The 20,434-nt window shown below is 47.4% G+C and overlaps 1 protein-coding gene across 1 annotated transcript in view; it reads left to right on the forward strand.

The window, feature by feature from the left end:
• The window catches only part of MEI1 (meiotic double-stranded break formation protein 1), a 902,984-nt gene that overhangs the window by 722,284 nt on the left and 160,266 nt on the right, over positions 1 to 20,434 (forward strand). Inside the window, exon 19 of the mRNA XM_075321882.1 lies at positions 1,032 to 1,179. Coding sequence (XP_075177997.1) covers positions 1,032 to 1,179 — 148 coding nt within the window. The remainder of the gene's footprint in view (positions 1 to 1,031; positions 1,180 to 20,434) is intronic.

Here is a 20,434-nt window from a genome sequence, read left to right on the forward strand (position 1 = left end):
AAGCTCTGATCAACAGAAATGAACAAGTGATCAGACTGGGCAGGCATAAAGTCCCCTAAGGGGACTAGTAAAATAAATGAAAAATATAAAAAAAGTTTTTAAGAATATGAAAAAATAAAAAAAATTAAAAGTTCAAATGACAATGAAAATAAAACAGTTAAAAAAATAAGAAATATACACATGTTAGATATCGCCATGTTCAGAAATGCCTGATCTATCAAAATATAAGATTAATTAATCTGATCAGTACACCGCGTGGTGGGAAAAAAATTCAAACGCCAACATTACGTTTTTTTGTTGCCACAAAATTTTTTTCAAATGCAATAACAGGCGATTAAAACATAGCATCTACACAAAAATGGAATAATTAAAAACATCAGCTCAAGACGTAAAAAATAAGCCATCACTAAGCCCCAGATCCCGAACAATGAGAACGCTACTGGTCTCAGAAAATGGTGGAAAAAGCGACATTCTTTTTTTGGCCAAACTTCTGAATTTGTTTTAACCTTTTAGATTAAAGTAAAAGTATACATGTTTGGTATCTATAAACTCATAATGACCTGAGGCATCATACTGACATATCAGTTTTACCATACAGTGAACATGGTGAATAACATGTCTCAAAAACAATTATGTAATTGCACTTTTTTTTGCAATTTCACCACACTTGAATTTTTTTTCCCATTTTCCAGTACACTATATGGTAGAACTAATAACTTCATTCAAAAGTACAATGTATCCTACAAAAATTAAGCTCTTATATGGTCAAATTGACAAGACAAATAAAAAAGTTATGGCTCTCTGAAGAAGAGGAGCAAAAAACGAAAACGAAAAACGGAAAATTGCCAGTGGTTTAAAGGGGTTAGTGAAGAGCAATACAGTTGTGTGGACCTTACTAATAGGCATTTTTTCCTAACCACCCCCCCAAACCAAACAATTTGTCTATGCATAATCTGGTAGTAGTAATAGTAGTTAGTAGTAGATACTGTAGTAGTGTGGATTAGTATAACTTTGGTTTTCTTTATGTATAGATTTATATCAGAGACTGACTTGTGGTGGACAGTCCAAAGTTTTCTTCATTCTGTGCAAAGCCATGGTGATCAGGTTCCTTCATATGTAGTTAGAGCCGTACTATATCTTTTAGCACGTAGTCAAGACAAATGTGAAGCTCTGAATGAGGTAAGTTTTCTCATAATTTCTTAAGGGAGGAGTTTATTATGGCATAAAGGGGTTGGAACATCATAGCAACTTATCACCTATCCACATTCATTCGCTATGGGACAGATTGACCTAGTCCTATAGGTGACTCATATAGCAATTGTGTGCATACAAACTAATAATTGCTCCATTTAAGCAGAGGACTTCTGAGCTGTTTTCAGTTTTGGTGTAGGTCCAAGTGACGAGACCTACAGCGATGAGAAACTTATCACCTATTCTTTGAATAGGTGGTAAGTTAGGTGAATAAATTCCTTTAAACCTTATATATAGACTGGGGTGTCTGGGGCCCGCCAGGGAAATTTACTCCAGGGGCCCACCTTACAGTTATATGCAAATACCTGTTAGTTGTTATCCCCGACCCCATTATAGTGGAGGGCTGACTGTAAAGCACAGGCGGCCCCTGCACATCTCCTGTGCACCATAAGTGATGTACAATTACAGTAGTTTGCAGTTGAGTGTCTTAAGTCACAAGTTATCCCCAATCCACAGGTTAGATAGGTTATAACTTATTGATCAGTAGAATCCGACCAGTGGATACCGCACCGACTGGAAAAATGAGGAACTTTTATCCCTGACAGGACACTTTATCCCCATTATAAAATGCAGCGGCAACAGGTGGGATGAGGACCGCAGCTTTATTCACCTCTATGGGGCGGTCAGAAAAAGCCAAGAAAAGCACGCGGCAGCCATTAAGGAATGAATGAATCAGGGGTCGAGTCAGACATGAGCTCCAATGGGGATAAAAGTTGCACATTTTGCCAGTCAGTGCAGGTCTCAGCAATCAGACCCCCTACTGGTAAATAAGTTGTCACTAATCCTTAGGCCACGTTCACACGTTTAGTATTTGGTCAGTTTGTTACATCAGTACTTGTAGCCAAAACCAAAAGTGGGTGGAAAATCCAGAAGTGGTGCCCATGTTTCTGTACTGCCCCTGCAGCAGTCGGACAGCTCAGATCCGGGGTTGCTGTAGCTCGAGGGTCTCCGGAACCGGGGGCTTGCGGCCACTCGAAAATAAAAAGTGGGGGGAACTATTTACAGGGGGTTAGTGTTCGTGACACCACCTGTGGGAGATAACGTTCCCTCCACGGGTAGGGTAGGCCCCGGGACTCTGGATGGTGGAGGCATAGGGGAGTGTGGTGCAGGCCAGGCGGGGAGATTCAGGGAAGAGCAGCGTACTCACTCAGGTTGTGTGGATGTTGGTGCGACCATTAAGCAGACACAGGAGTAAACCAAGTCTCTGGGTGCCGCTGCCACTCAGGGGAGCTCGTCCGGGAATCCGTCCCCGTTGGTATTGGTGCCTTCGATCTCTGAGCTCTTGGGGAAAGTTCATAAAGAAACTATCCTCCACTGGTTAATTATCAGGTTGCGTGAAGCTACTCCCTGATCTAGGGTCCAGTGCCCCGCCGTGCTCAGTACCAGTCCGTTTACTAGATTTTCCGGTGCCGACCGTGCTCCAAAACTAAGTTTGGGCACCCTTCTCCAATACCCTGCGACTGGGTCTCCGACTCCTCCGGTCCCAGACCACCGTCTGCGACCCAACCAAAGTCTCCCAGGGAGCTCCAACTCCCTCAGCTCCTCACTCTCTGAGGGCTACCACTTAACTGACTATGTCCCTCCCACCAGTCTGTCTGACCCTAGGCGGGTGGCCCTTTTCCAGCTAGACCACCCACTGGTGTGCCTAACAGGGTGTGGTGTCAGGTGTGGTTAGGATTTGAATGCTGATGGAGCAATACCAAAGGTTAGAATCCCAGAACCATGGAGGGTGAGTTCTGCACCGTAAAAGAAAGGAGTGCAGTTCCCTGTGACACCCTGATTAGTTCAGGGGCATCACATTTCTATTATACTTTTCCTCTGATTTTACCGCTCCTGGCTTTGCTACAAACACTGAGGTAAAAAACTCACCAAATACTGAGTGTGTGCACATGGCCTTAGAAAAGGTTATTACCTGTTTTCAGACAAGAACCTCTGTAAGTAAATATTTCCTGCCGTGTAATAATCACAGGACAGGGAGAGGTTAAATGTTTAAGTATTTAATCTCTATTGGAAATAATGAATCTTCCCCATATTGATATTAGAGAGAAAAAGTGACCTTGTTACACTACACAATCCACTATCCCAAGACCAATAATATCACATACAAGGGAGATCTACCGTCAAACCATGACCAGACCACATAGTGACCGAATAATACCACATACAAGGGAGAAATTCTGGAACACTATGATGAGACCACATATTACCACCACACAGTGACCAAATGCAACCAAGGAAGAAATACCGCCACACTGTGACCAGACCACAGTGACCAAATAATACCACATACAACAAAGAAATACCACCATACTGTGACCAGATCACATATTAACACCACACGGTGATCAAATACAACCACATACAAGGGTCAAATACCAACTCTCAATGACCAGATGACATAGTAACCGAAAACTACAATAATAATCATGAATAAAAACCACAATACTAATAATACTAACAATAATATTACCATCACTGCCATTATACAAAGGAGCTCTGTATATAGTGTATAGGTAATACAGTGATCACCAGTGACATTATACACAGAAGCTCTGTATACAGTATATAGTGTGTGTGTGTACATGTAATACACTGACTTACCAGTGAAGTCTCTAGTTGAAATCATTCATCTTTGCGTTTCCTCTTCATCTGGTGCTGACCGCCATCACTTTTTCCTGCCATAACGCGACTCTGCAGAAAATAACACACAGTCACCTATAGTCGATCACTCTCAGAGCATATTCCACACTTTTTCCCCAATTTCTACACTATGTCAGACTTTTATTCCCCCATGGAAGACAGTATCCTCAAAATTAAATTATATTTCATCAGTAATAATGTCCCCTAATTAGCCCCTACAGTAATTATCTCTACTATTTGTCAAGATAAACCAATAATGTATATTCCTGTTTCTGGTCCCATATAGTAATTATTTCTCCCATCCCGGCAGCCTTTATTTAATAATGTATCCCATCCTGGCCTCCTTTGTTTAACCCCTTAGTGACGGAGCTAATTTTCACCTTAATGACCAGACCAAATTTTGCAATTCTGACCAGTGTCACTTCATTATGTTATAGCTCTGGAACGCTTCAACGGATCCTGGTGATTTTGAGATTGTTTTTTCGTCACATATTGGACTTCATGTTAGTACCAAATTTAGGACAATATTTTTTGCGTTTATTTATGAAAAAAATTGAATTTTGGCAAAAATTTTGAAAATTTAGCAATTTTCAACTTTTTAATTTTTATACCGTTAAACCAGAGATTTCTGTGACACAAAATAGTTAATAAATAACATTTTCCACTTGTCTACTTTACATAAGCACAATTTTGGAAACAAAATTTTTTTTTGTTAGGAAGTTAGAAGAGTTCAAAGTTTATCAGCGATTTCTCATTTTTACATCAAAATTTACAAAACGATTTTTTTAGGGACCACATCATATTTGAAGTGACTTCGATAGGCCTAGATGACAGAAAATACCCAAAAGTGACCCCATTCTAAAAACTGCACCCCCCAAAGTACTCAAAACCACATTCAAGAAGTTTATTAACCCTTCAGGTGCTTCACATGAACAAAAGCAATGTGGAATGAAAAAAAGCAAAAATTAAATTTTACCTAAAAATGTTGCTCTAACCCAAATTTATTCACTTTTAGAAGAAATAACACAACAAAATGAACCACAAAACTTGTTCCCCACTTTCTTATGAGCGCCGATACCCCACATGTGGTCAGAAACCTCTGTTTGGACAAACGGGAGGGCTTGGAACAGAAGGAGCAATATTTGAATTTTGGAAAGCAAATTTGGCTGAAATAGATTGCGGGCACCATGTTGCATTTACAGGTCCGCTAAGGTACCTAAACAGAAGAAACCCCTCACAAGTGATGCCATTTTAGAAACTAGACCCCTCAAGGCTTCTATCTAGGGGTATAGTGAGCATTTTGGATCCACAGGTACTTCACAGATTTTGTTAACGTTACGTTGTCATATTGAAAATTTTAATAATTTTCTCAAAAATGTTGCTTTAGCATCAATTTTCTCACTTTTTCAAGAGGTAATTCCAAAAATTTGACCTCAATGTTTGTTACCCACTTTTTTATGAGCGCGGTGATATCTCACATGTGGTCTGAAACCTTTGTTTGGAGAAATGGGAGGGCTTGGAATGGAAGGAACAATATTTGAATTTTGGAAAGGAAATTTGGCTGAAAAAGATTGTGGGCACCATGTCACATTTGGAGGTCCCCTAAGGTACCTAAACAGCAGAAACCCCGCACAAGTGACCCCATTTTGGAAACTAGGCTCCTCAAGGAATTTATCTAGATGTTTGGTGAGTACCCTGAACCCCCAGGTGCTTCACAGAATTTTATAACGTTGAGCCATGAAAATAAAAAAATAAAATTTTACCACAAAATTGTTATTTCAACCAGGTAGCTTTTTTTTCACAAGGGTAACAGGAAAAAATTCACCATGAAATTTATTGTGCAATTTCTCCTGAGTTTGGCGATACCTTATATGTGGTGGAAATCAACTGTTTGGGCGCATGACAGGGCTCAGAAGGGAAGGAGCGCCATTTGACTGCAAAATTGGCTGGAATCAATAGCGGACGCTATGTTGCATTAGGAGAGCCCCTGAGGTGTCTATACAGTGAAGCTCCCCAACATGTGGCCCCATTTTGGAAAATAGACCCCTGAAGGAATTTATCTAGATGTTTGGTGAGTACCCTGAACCCTCAAGTGCTTCACAGAAGTTTATAATGTTGAGCTGTGAAAATAAAAAAATACATTTTTACCACCAAATTGTTACTTCAACCAGGTAGCTTTTTTTTACAAGTGTAAAAGGAAAAAATTCAGCATAAGATTTATTGTGCAATTTCTCTTGAGTATGCTGATACCTTATGTGTGATGAAAATCAACTGTTTGGGTGCACAGCAGGGCTCGGAAGGGAAGGAGCGCCATTTGACTGCACAATTGGCTGGAATCATTAGCGGATGCTATGTTGCATTTGGAAAGCCCCTAAGGTGCCTGAACAGTGGAGGTCCCCCACAAGTGACCCCATTCTGGAAACAAGACACCTCAAGGCTTTTATCTAGGTGTATATTGAGCAGTTTGAATCCAAGAGTACAGAATTTGATAAGCTTAGGTTGCCATATTGAAAATTTTCATTTTTTTCACAAAAATGTTGCTTTAGCATCCTATTTCTTACTTTTTCAAGAGGCAACAACAAACCATAGACCCCACAGGTTGTTATCCAATGTCTTATGAGCACAGGGATACCCCACATGTGGCCAAAAACCTATGTTTGGATAAATGGGAGGGCTTGGAATGGAAGGAGCACCATTTGAATTCTGGAAAAGTTGAAATAAATTGCGGGCACCATGTCACATTAGCAGGGCCCCTTGGGTACCTATACAGCAGAAACCCCCCACAAGTGACCCCATTTTGGAAACTGGATTTTATTCAGGAGTATAGTAAGCATTTTGAATCCACAGGTACTTCACAAAAATGTTGCTGTAGCAACAAATTTCTCACTTTTAGGCTATGTGGCCATGATCCAGCAACACGGCGTCTAGTACACAGTGTCAGCCTTCCTGCAGAGATGTGAGTGTTGTCCACGGGAGAACGCAGCTGCCCATGCCCACGATTTGGGTTCAGGCTGCTGTGGAGCTCTATGCTACCTGCAGAGAACACTCTTGTCTCTGCAGCATAAATTGACATGCTGAGGCTCGGGAAGCTGCACCACAGGTCAGTGTATGCTGCGTAGAAAAGAAGCACATTGGGCATGAGATTTCTAAAAATCCTTCCACTGTGCTTCTACTGCACAACGCAGCGCTATGGATGCAGGGAAAACACTCTGCGCCCAAAACGCTGCAAATCCTGATTGTGGGCACAAAGCCTAAAATGCTACAATGGATGAATGGATAGATGTCAAACATATATAACGTCCCACCCCCTGCATATTCTAAGCTGGCGCCCTTTAGTGCCTTTCATGTAGCACTAAAGGGTGCCTAGCCTTGTATTTAGCTCCCCAAAAAATTAATAATTAAAATAAACGACGTGGGGTCCCCCCTATTTTTGATAGCCAGCTAGGGTAAAGCAGACAGCTGTAGCCTCCAAACCATAGCTGACAGCTTCACCTTGGCTGGTGATCAATTTGGAGGGCTCCCCAGGCGTTTTTTTTAAAAAAAAAACAAACGTGGGGTCCCCCCCAAATTAGATCACCAGCCAAGGTGAAGCGGACAGCTGGGGTCTGGTATTCTCAGGGTGGGAAGAGCCATGGTTATTGGACTCTTCCCAGCCTAAAAAGAGCAGGCTGACTTCCGGTTCCGGTGCTGTGATGTGAGGACGCGGGAGACAGAGCTCCGCGCGTTCCTCAGCCCCACACACCGACTACAGGAGCCCCACGGCCGGGGGAGGAGGCGGAGAGGGGGAGGCGAGGAGCGGGAGGTGACCGTGCATGGAGCGGTACCTCCTCCGGAGCGGTGGCAGACAGCTGGAGCAGGGTGCTGCAGAGAAAGCAGTGCACATGGAGCGCAAAATGGCGGCCGCGGGCCGCAGCGGTGTGCAGGGAGGTGAGCGGGGAAGGATGGAGGAGGAGGAGGGGGAGCAGCTGAGAGAGCAGGAAAGAGCTCGGCAACACGTGCAACAGGCAGCCGAGCAAAACGAACAGCAGGCAGCCGAGCAGCACGAGCAGCAGACAGCCCAGCAACTCCAGCAGCAGACAGCCCAGCAACTGCAGCAGCAGACAGCCCAGCAACTGCAGCAGCAGGCAGCCCAGCAGCACCAGCAGCAGACAGCCCAGCGGCACCAGCAGTAGACAGCCCAGCAGCACCAGCAGCAGACAGCCCAGCAGCACCAACAGCAGACAGCCCAGCAGCACCAGCAGCAGACAGCCCAGCAGCACCAGCAGCAGACAGCCCAGCAGCACCAGCAGCAGACAGCCCAGCAGCAGACAGCCCAGCAGCAGACAGCCCAGCAGCACGAGCAGTTCCCAGGCCTGCAAATTGATTATGACCGTCTGGCTGGAGCAGTGGCAGTGCACCTGGCAGACAAGATCAAAGACTCTCTAGAGGCTATGGTGGGGGCAGTGCTAGCACCCTTAAAGGAACAGATCGCACAGCAGGGAGCCAGGATGTCAGAGATGGAGCAAAGAATCTGTAATGGGATCAACAATTCAGACTGCATCATCAATGTAGAAAGGGATTTGAACATTGCTTCAGCACTTGCCCACAAGGGGGCAGTGTCAGACTGTGCAATCACAGACACAAAGGTGGGAAATTCCCTACAGCTCGTGTGTTTGAACCAGGAAGAGAAAGAGCGGCAAGAGAAGACAGCCCCGGAGCTCGGCCAGGACAGAGCTACGTGTGGTCTCCCTGAACAGAGGGCTCTTTTGCAACCGGATTCTTGGATGAATCACCCTGCGGAAGTGGGTTCTGCCATCCCCAGTCTGCAGGACTTTGTTTTCACCGAGGATCTAACCGGACTGCAGAGCATCGCGCCCGTAGTGCATATCCAGGGGCTGTGACAACTTGACTGCAGAGCATCGCACCCTGAGTGCAAGTGCAGGGGCCGTTACCGACACAAGGGAGCCATCCGTGCAACCGTGACCTCCCATCTTCTGCTCGGTGTGCCCCGGGACTAAGAGACTGACTAGAATCCGTTACCAGCGGGAGAAGATCAAAGGAGAAGACCGAGGAGCTGCATCCCTTCAGCGCTGCACCGGACCCATCATCGTGAGACTCCAGGCCTGCGACGTGGGAGCGGCATCTTCTTCTGGGATAGACTGGTACGTGATTGTAGGGAAAGTTAGGGAAAGTTGCCGCCATTTCTTTGTTTTTTTCTCTTGTCTTTTTTTCCTTGCTGCGTACCCGGAAGGAGTGAAGATCCGGGGACTCCACCATACACATGTGCGCAGATAGTTCGGTTGACTGTGTTATAAATATGTTTCATAGTAAAGAAATGTTACTACCGGTAAAATCTGAGTATGGGGATTTTGTTGGAATAGAGCATACACACACACCCGCGGCCCTACCACCGGTCGCTTCATGTGGCGTAGTCGGCAGGATGTGTGACCAACAAAATCATCCCCCGGTAGTAACTTATAACCGGACAGCTCCCCCGACGTCTATTGTCAATCAGGTGAGAAAGTTTAATGGACGGAACTATCCTGTAACTGAATGGACTGAACAACTTAAGATAGTGGGGGAAATGTATAACACTGATCCTAAGACCTTAGCAGAAATGGCCATGCTAACATTAGAGGGGGAAGCGTGGACGACAGTCTGGCTGGAGACGGTTAGGGGCCAGCGTACGTTGGATGACTTGGTGCGGGTGCTGGAGAACACCTATGGGCCGACCACATATGCGGGAACATTGCGCTATATGTTCTTCCAGCGTACTCAGCTCGAGTCGGAGGACATTCCTCAATATGCCAATGCCCTTCAAGTGCTGCTAGAACAAGCCTGTAGAAAAGAAGAACAGATAGCTAGTATGGGTGCCCGTGACCTGGTGTTGAGAGATCAGTTCGTGACCGGATTGAGAGACCCGTACCTTAACCGCTCATTGCAAGATCTACTCCGGATAAATCCGGCCTTTACGTTCGCTGAGGTCAAACAAGAAGCTATAGAACGTTCAAGGGGACCTGTCGTGGAGACACAGACATATACTGCGGCTTGCAGGTCCATATCTGGTATCGGGACTCCGAACAGCGACACGGAAGAACTGAAGCAGATGGTGGCAGAGTTGCAGAAACAGGTGTTACAGCTCACCCTAGACCAACAGGCGGGCCGGCAAGCGAGACAACAACCCAGCCGGCCGATGGGAAGATGCTGGACATGCAGTGACCCCCGCCATAGAGCAAACCGTTGCCCCCAGAACTTTCAAGTTCATCCACGGTCCGATCTACCAGAACCAGCAAGTCATGTCCCACAACAGCGGCCGCCTTTAAACTAGACGCCCCTGCCAAAGAGGCTCACTCGGCAGGGGAGGCCAAAGAGAGGGGTGTAGGAAAACAGAGCGAGCCACGGAGCAAACTTGCATCAAATAGCCCCACCCTGGAAGTATTACTGGAAGGGATCGCCGTACAAGGGTTAATGGATACTGGGTCTCAGGTATCCACCATCTCCGAGCAGTTCTACGAAGAGTGTCTAAAGCCGCGGGTTGCCTATGACCCTGATACCGCCATCAAGATCAAAGCAGCCAATAATCTACCCATTCCGGTGACGGGAGTTGCCTGGATGAACACCGAAATCTGTGGCCAAGATCTCGGGAAGAGAGGGATAATCGTGGTCAGGGAAGGCTTTGGATCAGAAACGCCCATGATTATTGGGATGAACATCTTGAAAGACTTGAATCTGGTGTTGTTTACCAAGAGGGGGCCCAAGTACTGGCAAGAAGTGACCGCACATAGGGCCACCCGCCGTGCCTTTCAGCAAGTGGTCCGGACCTGCAACCTCCAGCGAATGACCGAAGAACAACTACCGCTGGCCACGATCACCGTACCCCGCCATACTAGGATCACCTTACCAGCTGGGAAAGAGACAGTTATCTCACTACCCCTTAGCACCACGAGACAGCTTGAAGGTGCTGATTGAGCCGCGCACCCCGAAGGAAGGGAAGCTGAATCCACTAGTCGCTCGAACTCTAGCAGTAATGAGAAAGGGAAGAATTCCTGTCAGGCTGGGCAACACGGCTAACGTGAGCGCTGACCTAGAAGCCGGGACACAGCTCGCCCGAGTCTACGCTCTAACCGAAGAGGTGAACCCGATGAGCCCCCTCCAGTTTGTACCGTCTACAGAGGGAGAATGGACAGTGACGGTCTCTGCCATGGCCGCTGTCGGGGGTGACACCAACGCGGGGCGAGAACTACGAGAGAAGTGTCAGTTGGACGTATCCCAATACTCCAAACGGGAGGTGTCCCAGGTGGAAGAGCTACTTCAAGAGCATCAGGCGTCCTTTGCCTGGCATGACACTGACTTTGGGTGCACCACCAGTATCAAGCACGAAATCCCCACCGGTGACACTGCTCCTATCCGTGAAAGGTACCGCCAAATACCTCCCCAGCAATACCAAGAAGTGAAAAATCTCCTGAATTCCATGCTACACGCTGGAGTGGTACGAGAAAGCCAGAGCCCCTGGGCTGCACCGGTGGTGATAGTCAAGAAGAAGGACGGGTCCCTGAGGTTCTGTGTGGACTACCGCCGTTTGAATGCTTGCACCACCCGGGACTCATACCCTTTGCCAAGGATCGAAGAATCCCTGACAGCCCTGAAGAAAGCCAAATACTTCTCTTCATTGGATCTGGCCAGCGGATATTGGCAGGTACCCATGCACGAGAAAGATAGAGAGAAGACTGCTTTCATCCTACCCATGGGCCTGTACGAGTTCGACCGGATGCCCTTTGGTCTGAACAACGCGCCGGGGACTTTCCAGCGGCTGATGGAGCGCTGCTTGGGAGACTTCAACTTCGACTTCACCCTCATCTACCTGGACGACATTGTAGTCTATTCGGCCACATTTGAAGAACACCTGCAGCAGCTGGGCCGTGTGTTCAGTAGGTTGAGAGAACATGGCCTGAAGTTGAAACTCAGCAAGTGCCTTCTTCTGCAGCCCGAGATCAATTACCTGGGCCACCGGATCTCAGCCGAAGGTGTTCAGCCGTCTTCAGAGAAGATAGCCGCCGTACGGGATTGGCCGCAGCCCACAAACGTCAAGGAGGTCAGGGCTTTCTTGGGGTTGGCCGACTACTACCGCCGGTTCGTCAAAAACTTTGCCCGGCTTGCTGCACCCTTGCATGACCTGCTTCGAGGGACCACCAACAGCCCCAGAGGACGACCCATCAGCTGGGGACCCAGCCAGGAAGAGTCCTTTCAAGCCCTAAAGGGTGCCTTAACGTCTCCCCCCATCCTGGCATATGCGGACTACAACCTGCCCTTCCAACTACACACCGATGCCAGTCTACAGGGTCTAGGGGCAGTACTTTCACAGGTACAAGAAGGCAAGGAACGGGTCATAGCCTATGCCAGTCGGTCTCTACATGAGGGCGAGAAGAACCCCACCAATTATAGATCGTTCCGGCTGGAGCTGTTGGCCCTAACGTGGGCTATGGCGGAGAAATTTGCAGGGTACCTCACGGGGACCGAAGTACTAGTCCTGACCGATAACAACCCATTGGCCCACTTAGAAAATGTGAAGCTCGGAGTCATGGAGCAGCGTTGGATGGCTCGGCTCTCCAAGTTCAATTACAAGATCAAATATAGGGCTGGAGCTGAGAATTAAAATGCGGACAGCCTGTCTAGAGTGTCATACCCCTTACTCAACCGAGACCGGGATGAAGAATTAGAAGGGGACGAGACGCCTGACTTTGCAAAGCTCGCCCAACAGATGATGGATTACCGCCAGTTCGTTGTGGGCGAAGCTGGAACTCCAGTGGGGGTCGCCTTGCCACCCCAGGAGTGGTGCAGGCTCCAGGACCAGAACCCTGAATGGGCTCTACTCAAACAATGGGTGAAGCGGCAGCAGAAGTCTCCCGCTGATATACGGGCATGACTGTCTACCGGGACCTTGACCCTGCTCAGTCAGTGGGACCGGCTGATTCTGAGAGAAGGGGTGCTATACCGGAAGGTTCTCTTGTCGCACATGCTGGAGGAATGCACACAAGTTGTGGTGCCTGATCAATTGGCCCGTGAGATGGTGGCCAAAGCCCACAAAAGGAATGGACACTTCGGGATATACAAGACCTTTCGGTGGATTCAACAGTCCATCTATTGTCCGGGGCTCCACAAGCTGGTTGAAGACGTCTGCCAAACCTGTAGCACCTGTGAACTACACAAGTCCCCTGAACAGCGTGCACCTGTCCAGACAATTAAAACATCCAGGCCCCTTGACCTGTTGATGGTGGACTATCTTCTGATTGGGACGGCGAGCAGTGGCTATCAGTACTGCCTAGTCATGGTGGATCACTTCACAAAATTCGCTGTCGCTGTTGCTACCAAAGACCAGACGGCTGAATCGGCTGCACGGGCCATCTGTCGACAGTTCATCCACGTCTATGGGTGTCCGGAGAGGTTGCACTCCGACCAGGGGGCTTGTTTCGAAGGCCGAGTCATCGAAGAGCTGCATCAGATGTATGGGATCCAGAAGTTGAGGACCACTCTTTACCACCCACAAGGGAATGGTGCATGTGAACGCTTCAACCGGACTCTACTCCAGCTGATCCGCACCTTGGCCGATGATAAGAAAGACCAATGGCCCCAATTCCTTCCCGATCTAGTATGGGCCTACAACAACCAGGTCCACTCCGTGACTGGTTACACCCCACACACCCTTCTCTTTGGCCGCCCCGGAAAAGGGGTCCATGACCTGAACCTATTCCACCCTGGAGATGATGTCTGCCATAACTACCCCTCCTGGCTAAATGCTCACCGACAGAAGATGGAGACTGTACACCGGCTGGTGAGCCAACAAATCCGGGGCCAGATACATGCTGACCCACTCCCCGTGCAAGAGCAACCCTTGAAGTTGGGACAGCTAGTCCTGCTCCATATCAAGAAGCCACAAGGGAAACTTCGAGCCAAGTGGGAGACTGAGGTCTACCGGGTAATCGAACGCCCCTACCCCAACGGGCATGTATACCGAGTGCGGGGTGAAGACAGTCGAAGCATCCGCACTGTGCACCGAAATATGTTGCGTCCCTGCCGATCCCAGCCTGACTCCCCTACCACAGTACCCGGAGGGGGTGACGCTGCCGACACGACTGATGTCACGGACGTTTCCCAGCATAGTGATCACGTCGACTCTGAGACCGGTGACCCACCTACACAACCCAGTTCTTCCCCCGGAGTGCTGACTGAAGTGGGGCGTAAAGACAGTGACGGGGAGGGGAACAACCGACCCTTGAGACGTACTGACCGCATCACTGCTGGGATCCCGCCCGGGCGGTCTTACAGGGACCAGTATGTATGGCCCACTTCTCAACCAACCCCTGTGACATCTGCAGTCATCACTGCCTGGGAACCGACGGTAGTTGACAGGGACTGCCAACCTTTAAGTGGGGGGGTATGTAATGGGATCAACAATTCAGACTGCATCATCAATGTAGAAAGGGATTTGAACATTGCTTCAGCACTTGCCCACAAGGTGGCAGTGTCAGACTGTGCAATCACAGACACAGAGGTGGGAAATTCCCTACAGCTCGTGTGTTTGAACAAGGAAGAGAAAGAGCGGCAAGAGAAGACAGCCCCGGAGCTCGGCCAGGACAGAGCTACGTGTGGTCTCCCTGAACAGAGGGCTCTTTTGCAACCGGATTCTTGGAAGAATCACCCTGTGGAAGTGGGTTCTGCCATCCCCAGTCTGCAGGACTTTGTTTTCACCGAGGATCTAACCAGACTGCAGAGCATCGCGCCCGGAGTGCATATCCAGGGGCTGTGACAACTTGACTGCAGAGCATCGCACCCTGAGTGCAAGTGCAGGGGCCGTTACCGACACAAGGGAGCCATCCGTGCAACCGTGACCTCCCTTCTTCTGCTCGGTGTGCCCCGGGACTAAGAGACTGACTAGAATCTGTTACCAGCGGGAGAAGATCAAAGGAGAAGACCGAGGAGCTGCATCCCTTCAGCGCTGCACCGGGACCCATCATCGTGAGACTCCAGGCATGCGACGTTGGAGCGGCATCTTCTTCTGGGATAGACTGGTACGTGATTGTAGGGAAAGTTGCCGCCATTTCTTCGTTTTTTTCTCTTGTCTTTTTTTCCTTGCTGCGTACCCGGAAGGAGTGAAGATCCGGGGACTCCACCATACACATGTGCGCAGATAGTTCGGTTGACTGTGTTATAAATATGTTTCATAGTAAACAAATGTTACTACCGGTAAAATCTGAGTATGGGGATTTTGTTGGAATAGAGCATACACACACACCCGCGGCCCTACCACCGGTCGCTTCAAATCTCTGACACAGAGGACGAGGTGGCAGCATTAAAGGGGCAGCTGCAGGAGATGGTGGAGGGATCCCAGGCCATGAGAGACAAACTAGAGGATCTGGAAAACCGCTCCAGAAGAAGCAATTTAAGGCTGGTGGGTTTGCCGGAATCTATAAGCATGCGGCAATTGGACAACATATGTGAAGCAGAGCTCCCCAAGGCGATAGGTCTAACGCACAAATGCAGGGTGGAAAGAGCGCACAGAGTGGGCCCTGTAAGAGAGCGTCCAGGCACAGGAGGAACAAATGGGAAGGAAGACAGCACGGGAGTGATGGGACCAGCCAGGCCGCGCCAAGTGATAATAAAATACTTGGAATACAAAGACAAAGAAGAGATACTGCGAGCGTTTAGAGGAAGGAGGACCCCACTGTCTCTACAAGGGCATAAGGTGCTGATCTTCGGTGACTACTCGGCGGAGCTTACACGCAAAAGGAAAGCCTTTAGTAAGATTTGTACTGCGCTGTATCGTAAAGGCATAAAATTCCAACTGCTGTATCCTGCAATACTGAGAGTAACAAGATGTGATGGATCCCTTTTTGCGACGAAAGACTTGAGTGAGGCGAAGAGATGGATGGAGAAGATGGAGAACAGAAACCAGACGGAGGACTTCCTGGAGAGGCAACATACTCGGCAAGGAAGAGAGGAGGAGAGCCGGGCATCGGGCCGGAACGACTGGATGGAGGGGAAGGAGATACATGCAGGAAGTCCAAAAGCATGGAGGTCGCCGTCGCGTTGGCCTGGAGGCCAGAAGAGGGGAGCGCCATGAGAGAGGCTGCAGGGAGAAGAATCGATATTTTTGAACTGAACTGAGGGGCCCAAGAGAGAGGGGACTGACGGAATGCAGGGGATGAGTAACATCTACTGTTTATTATTGCATCTTTACTTTCTGCTTCCGCTTCCTGCTTCCTCTTCCGCCTCCCCTTCCGCTTCCTGCTTCCCCTTTCACTACCTCTTTTGCTTCCTACTTCCTCTTCCACCTCATACTGCCTCTTCCACTTCTCTTGCACTTCCTTTACCATCCCATCTACCTCTTCCTACTTCTTTTTCCACTTCCTCTTCTAATTCCTACTTCTTCTTCCACTTCCACTTCCTACTTCCTCTTCCACCTCCTACTTCCACTTCCTCTTCCACTTCCTACTTACTTCCACTTACTCTTCCACTTCCTACTTTCACCTCCTGTCCCACTTCCTCTTTCACGTCTTTCTTCCTTTTCCACTTCTACTTCCTCTTTTACTTCCTTTTCCACTTCCTACTTCCTCTTTCATTTCCTCTTCCACTTCCTATTTCCTCTTCCACTTCCTCTTTCACTTCCTTTTCCACTTCCTACTTGCACTTCCACTTCCTTTTCCACTTCCTCTTCCACTTCCTCTTCCACTTCCTTTTCCACTTCCTACTTCCTTTTCCACTTCCTACTTCCTCTTCCATTTCCTATTTCCTGTTCCACTTCCTCTTCCTAGTTCCTCTTCAACTTCCTACTTCCTCTTCCACTTCCTTTTCTACTTCCTTTTCCACTTCCTACTTCCTTTTCAACTTCCTTTTCCACTTCCTACTTCCTTTTCCACTTCCTACTTCCTCTTCCACTTCCTTTTCCACTTCCTACTTCCACTTCCTTTTCCACTTCCTACTTCCTCTTCCTTTTTTCCCCCTCTTGTAGGCTTTTCCTTTCTTTTCTCTTCAGTTCCCCTCGCCTCTTCAATCTATATGGACCAAGGTGCCCTGCCCATCGGGGGTGTAGGGGATCCTAACATCTATGGGGGACCGGGTTTCTCTCTTTTTAGTATCTACTGATAAATCGCTCTTCTGGTAGCCAGGTCACTTATGCTGATGGGAGGTGAAGTGAAATTGAGACCAGAGGTAACAAATAATAGGTATGGGCAATGAGGGAGGGGGTATTGTATGCTGGCATGGCTATTGACCAGGAAGGCCTTGCTCTGGTGTGTTAGATAACAGAACAATGGGGAACAGGCCATATGTAAATGTTAATTAGGGGGCTGAGAGGGGATTGCGGAGCCAGGAGCATCACAGAAAAAATGGAAGTGACGAGACGATTGATTGTAAAGGGGGGACAGTTGAGGGGTTGTTAGTTGACAATAGATTTAGGTTGAATAGTTGGGTTCAGGGAAAGCAACGCTATACGAACACGGAAAGAAAACTGAGGGCAGTTGGGGGGGTAGCCAACAGGTTTATAGTTAATGCCAAGAAGAGGACACAAGGTTGCGCCCAGGCAATACATAGTTGTCAGTACGCAGCGGAGTTAAGGCAGGGAAAAGACCAGGGAAAGGCACCAAGACACACACAAGTTAGAACATATAGCGACATAAATGTCCCGAGATGTTGGGATAATGGTTAAATTAGTCACTTGGAACGTAAAAGGTTTGAAGTCTCCACATAAGCGCATGATGATATTACGACACCTTAAAAGACTGAAGGTAGATATCGCACTACTGCAGGAGACCCACCTGCAAAAAGGGGATTTTTTTCGTATGCAAAAATTATGGGTGGGGGCGGTAGTCGGGTCAGGATCCCAGGGAAGGAAGGCAGGGGTAATGATCTTAATAAACAAACACTTTACTCACGAAATAGTGTCCCAAGACAGTGATGATGGTGGGAGGTACATACATATCAAATTAACTAGCCCGCAGGGAGAGTTTAGTATACACAATATATACGCCCCCAATACCGAACAAAAAGCCTTCTTTGACTTTATCACCAACAAATTGGGAGTGGATGTAGACCCAAATAAGATAGTGGGGGGAGATTTTAATGCAGTAGTTTCGAAAGAGGAGGATAGGAGGTATGGCAAGGAACAAGGTAGGCAGAGTAGGAATACAAAGGGTTTGATGGCCAAATTACTGGAAGACACAAATCTGCAGGACAGTTGGAGAACGCAACACCCATATGAACGTGAATTTACACACTACTCACACCCACACGAAGCATGGTCAAGGATTGACTTTATGTTAGTAGACCAAAGACTCTGGCACAGGGTCAAGGATGTAGACATAGAGAACATGGTTATATCCGACCACAGCCCGGTGACCTTAGACTTAAATGACAGAATACAGAGGGGCTCGGATTATATATGAAGATTTCCATCATTCTTACTCAAAGATAAAGATTTTATTAAAACATTAAAGGAGTGGTGGGAGGAATATTGCGGCACTAACAGCGGGCACGAGGAAGAGGCAATGCTATTCTGGGAAACAGCGAAAGTAGTATTAAGGGGGAGACTGATGGGGCATGTAGCCAAAATCAGGAAACAGACGCAAAAACATTACCAGGAGGCAAGCACTAGTTTGAGAGAGAAATACACAAGGTACCTAGAAAACAAATCCCAAAAAGCAAAAGAAGAGTGGAAGGAAGCAAAACAAGAGTTTGACATGTGGGTAGGAAAACGAGAAGAACTAGTAAGGTCCCAGCAGGAGGTTGACTTGCACCGATTTGGCAATAAGGCAGGTAAACTGCTGGCTAACCTGGCAAAGGGAAGACGACCGTTGACGTTAATAGCTAGTATGACAAGACAGGATGGGACCAAATCGACGAATCCGCAGGAGATCAACCAGATCTTGGGGGAATACTATGCCAAACTATATAGTAAAGGGGATGAAAATAGAGAAGGAGGGAGGGAGTGGCTAAAGACATTAGGACTTACACAAATAACCGAGGACGAACTGACTAGACTGAACGCGGACATCACAAAAGAGGAAGTGCAAACAACAATAGGAGAACTGAGTATACATAAAGCACCGGGGCCTGACGGGTTCAATGGGGAATTCTATAAAGTACTAAAGGAGGAAATATCACCAACGCTGACACATATGTTTGATAAAATGTTAGGGGGTACGGGAATGTCTAGCCACCTTAACACTGCATATATAAAACTTTTACCCAAAGGAGACAAAAATTTGGACAATCCAACGAATTATAGACCAATCTCACTAATCAACCAAGACCTTAAACTAGTGGCCAAATTGATGGCCAATCGATTAGCAGAGGTATTACCAAGGCTAATTTCTCCCGCCCAATCGGTGTTTGTAAAGGGGAGAGCAGCCGTGACGAACGTAAGAAAGGCCATGATAGTAATGGACGCCATCAGACACAGGGATCTACAAGGAGGGGAGTTGCCAGCCATGATCACGTTAGATGCTGAAAAAGCGTTTGATAATGTGCAGTGGCCATGGCTGGAAACAGTCCTAGATAATATGGGCTTCAGGGGAGCATTCAGAACATTTATAGGTATACTATATGCAAACCCTCAGGCAAGAGTGGCGACACCCGGATTTTTGTCACGACCCTTCTCTTTGACCAAAGGGACGAGACAGGGGTGCCCGCTGTCTCCTCTCTTGTTCAATCTAGCCATTGAGCCATTATCAAAACTGATCAATGGAGGAGATTGCTTTGAGGGCATTAACATTGGAACGGAAAAAGTACATTCAGCTCTATTCGCGGACGATATCATATTATTCATGAATAGACCACAGAATGACCTTTTAAAAACAATACAACAGATAGAGAGATTTGGGTCTATGGCAGGTTTTAAATTGAACAAGACAAAATGTGAAGTACTGTTTCTGAATGAGCGAACCATGTCATCCCTGAAAACCTATGGAATAGGGGATAACATATGTGGGATACCGATAGCAAAAACCCACCTTAAATACCTGGGGATCCAGATGGGACGCCAGCCTGCCTCCATTTATGAATTAAACTTCAAACCGTTGATACAGAAAATAGAACAAGAGCTAAAGATGTGGGAGGGGCTGCCGCTATCCCTGCTAGGTAGAAACCACCTCTTAAAAATGATGAGTTTCTCGAAGCTGCTATACCCAATGCAGACTATCCCTATATTATTAAAGCATGCGGATGTAAATAGACTGAATAAAGCATTTACAAGCTTCCTATGGAAGAGAAAAAGACCAAGAATTAGGGCGGAAAAACTAATGCTACCACTGGAAAAGGGAGGAATCAAGATGCCAAATGTGAGAGGCTACAACCTTGCATGCTTGATGAGGCACGTAATAGACTGGCTGAGGAAGACATAGCTATTCTAACATAAAATTGGAAAGTGAGTACTGTAGACCATGGGACTTGGGGGCAATATTACACACGTCATTGGCCAATATTCCGAGGAAAATTAAGCACTCCCTGGTATGTAGGGATACGATAATGGCGTGGAAAGCAGTGAGGAAAAAGTTTAACCTGTCCTGGCGAA

Source organism: Anomaloglossus baeobatrachus, chromosome 8, assembly GCF_048569485.1.
Source record: "Anomaloglossus baeobatrachus isolate aAnoBae1 chromosome 8, aAnoBae1.hap1, whole genome shotgun sequence".
Lineage (NCBI taxonomy): Eukaryota > Metazoa > Chordata > Amphibia > Anura > Aromobatidae > Anomaloglossus > Anomaloglossus baeobatrachus.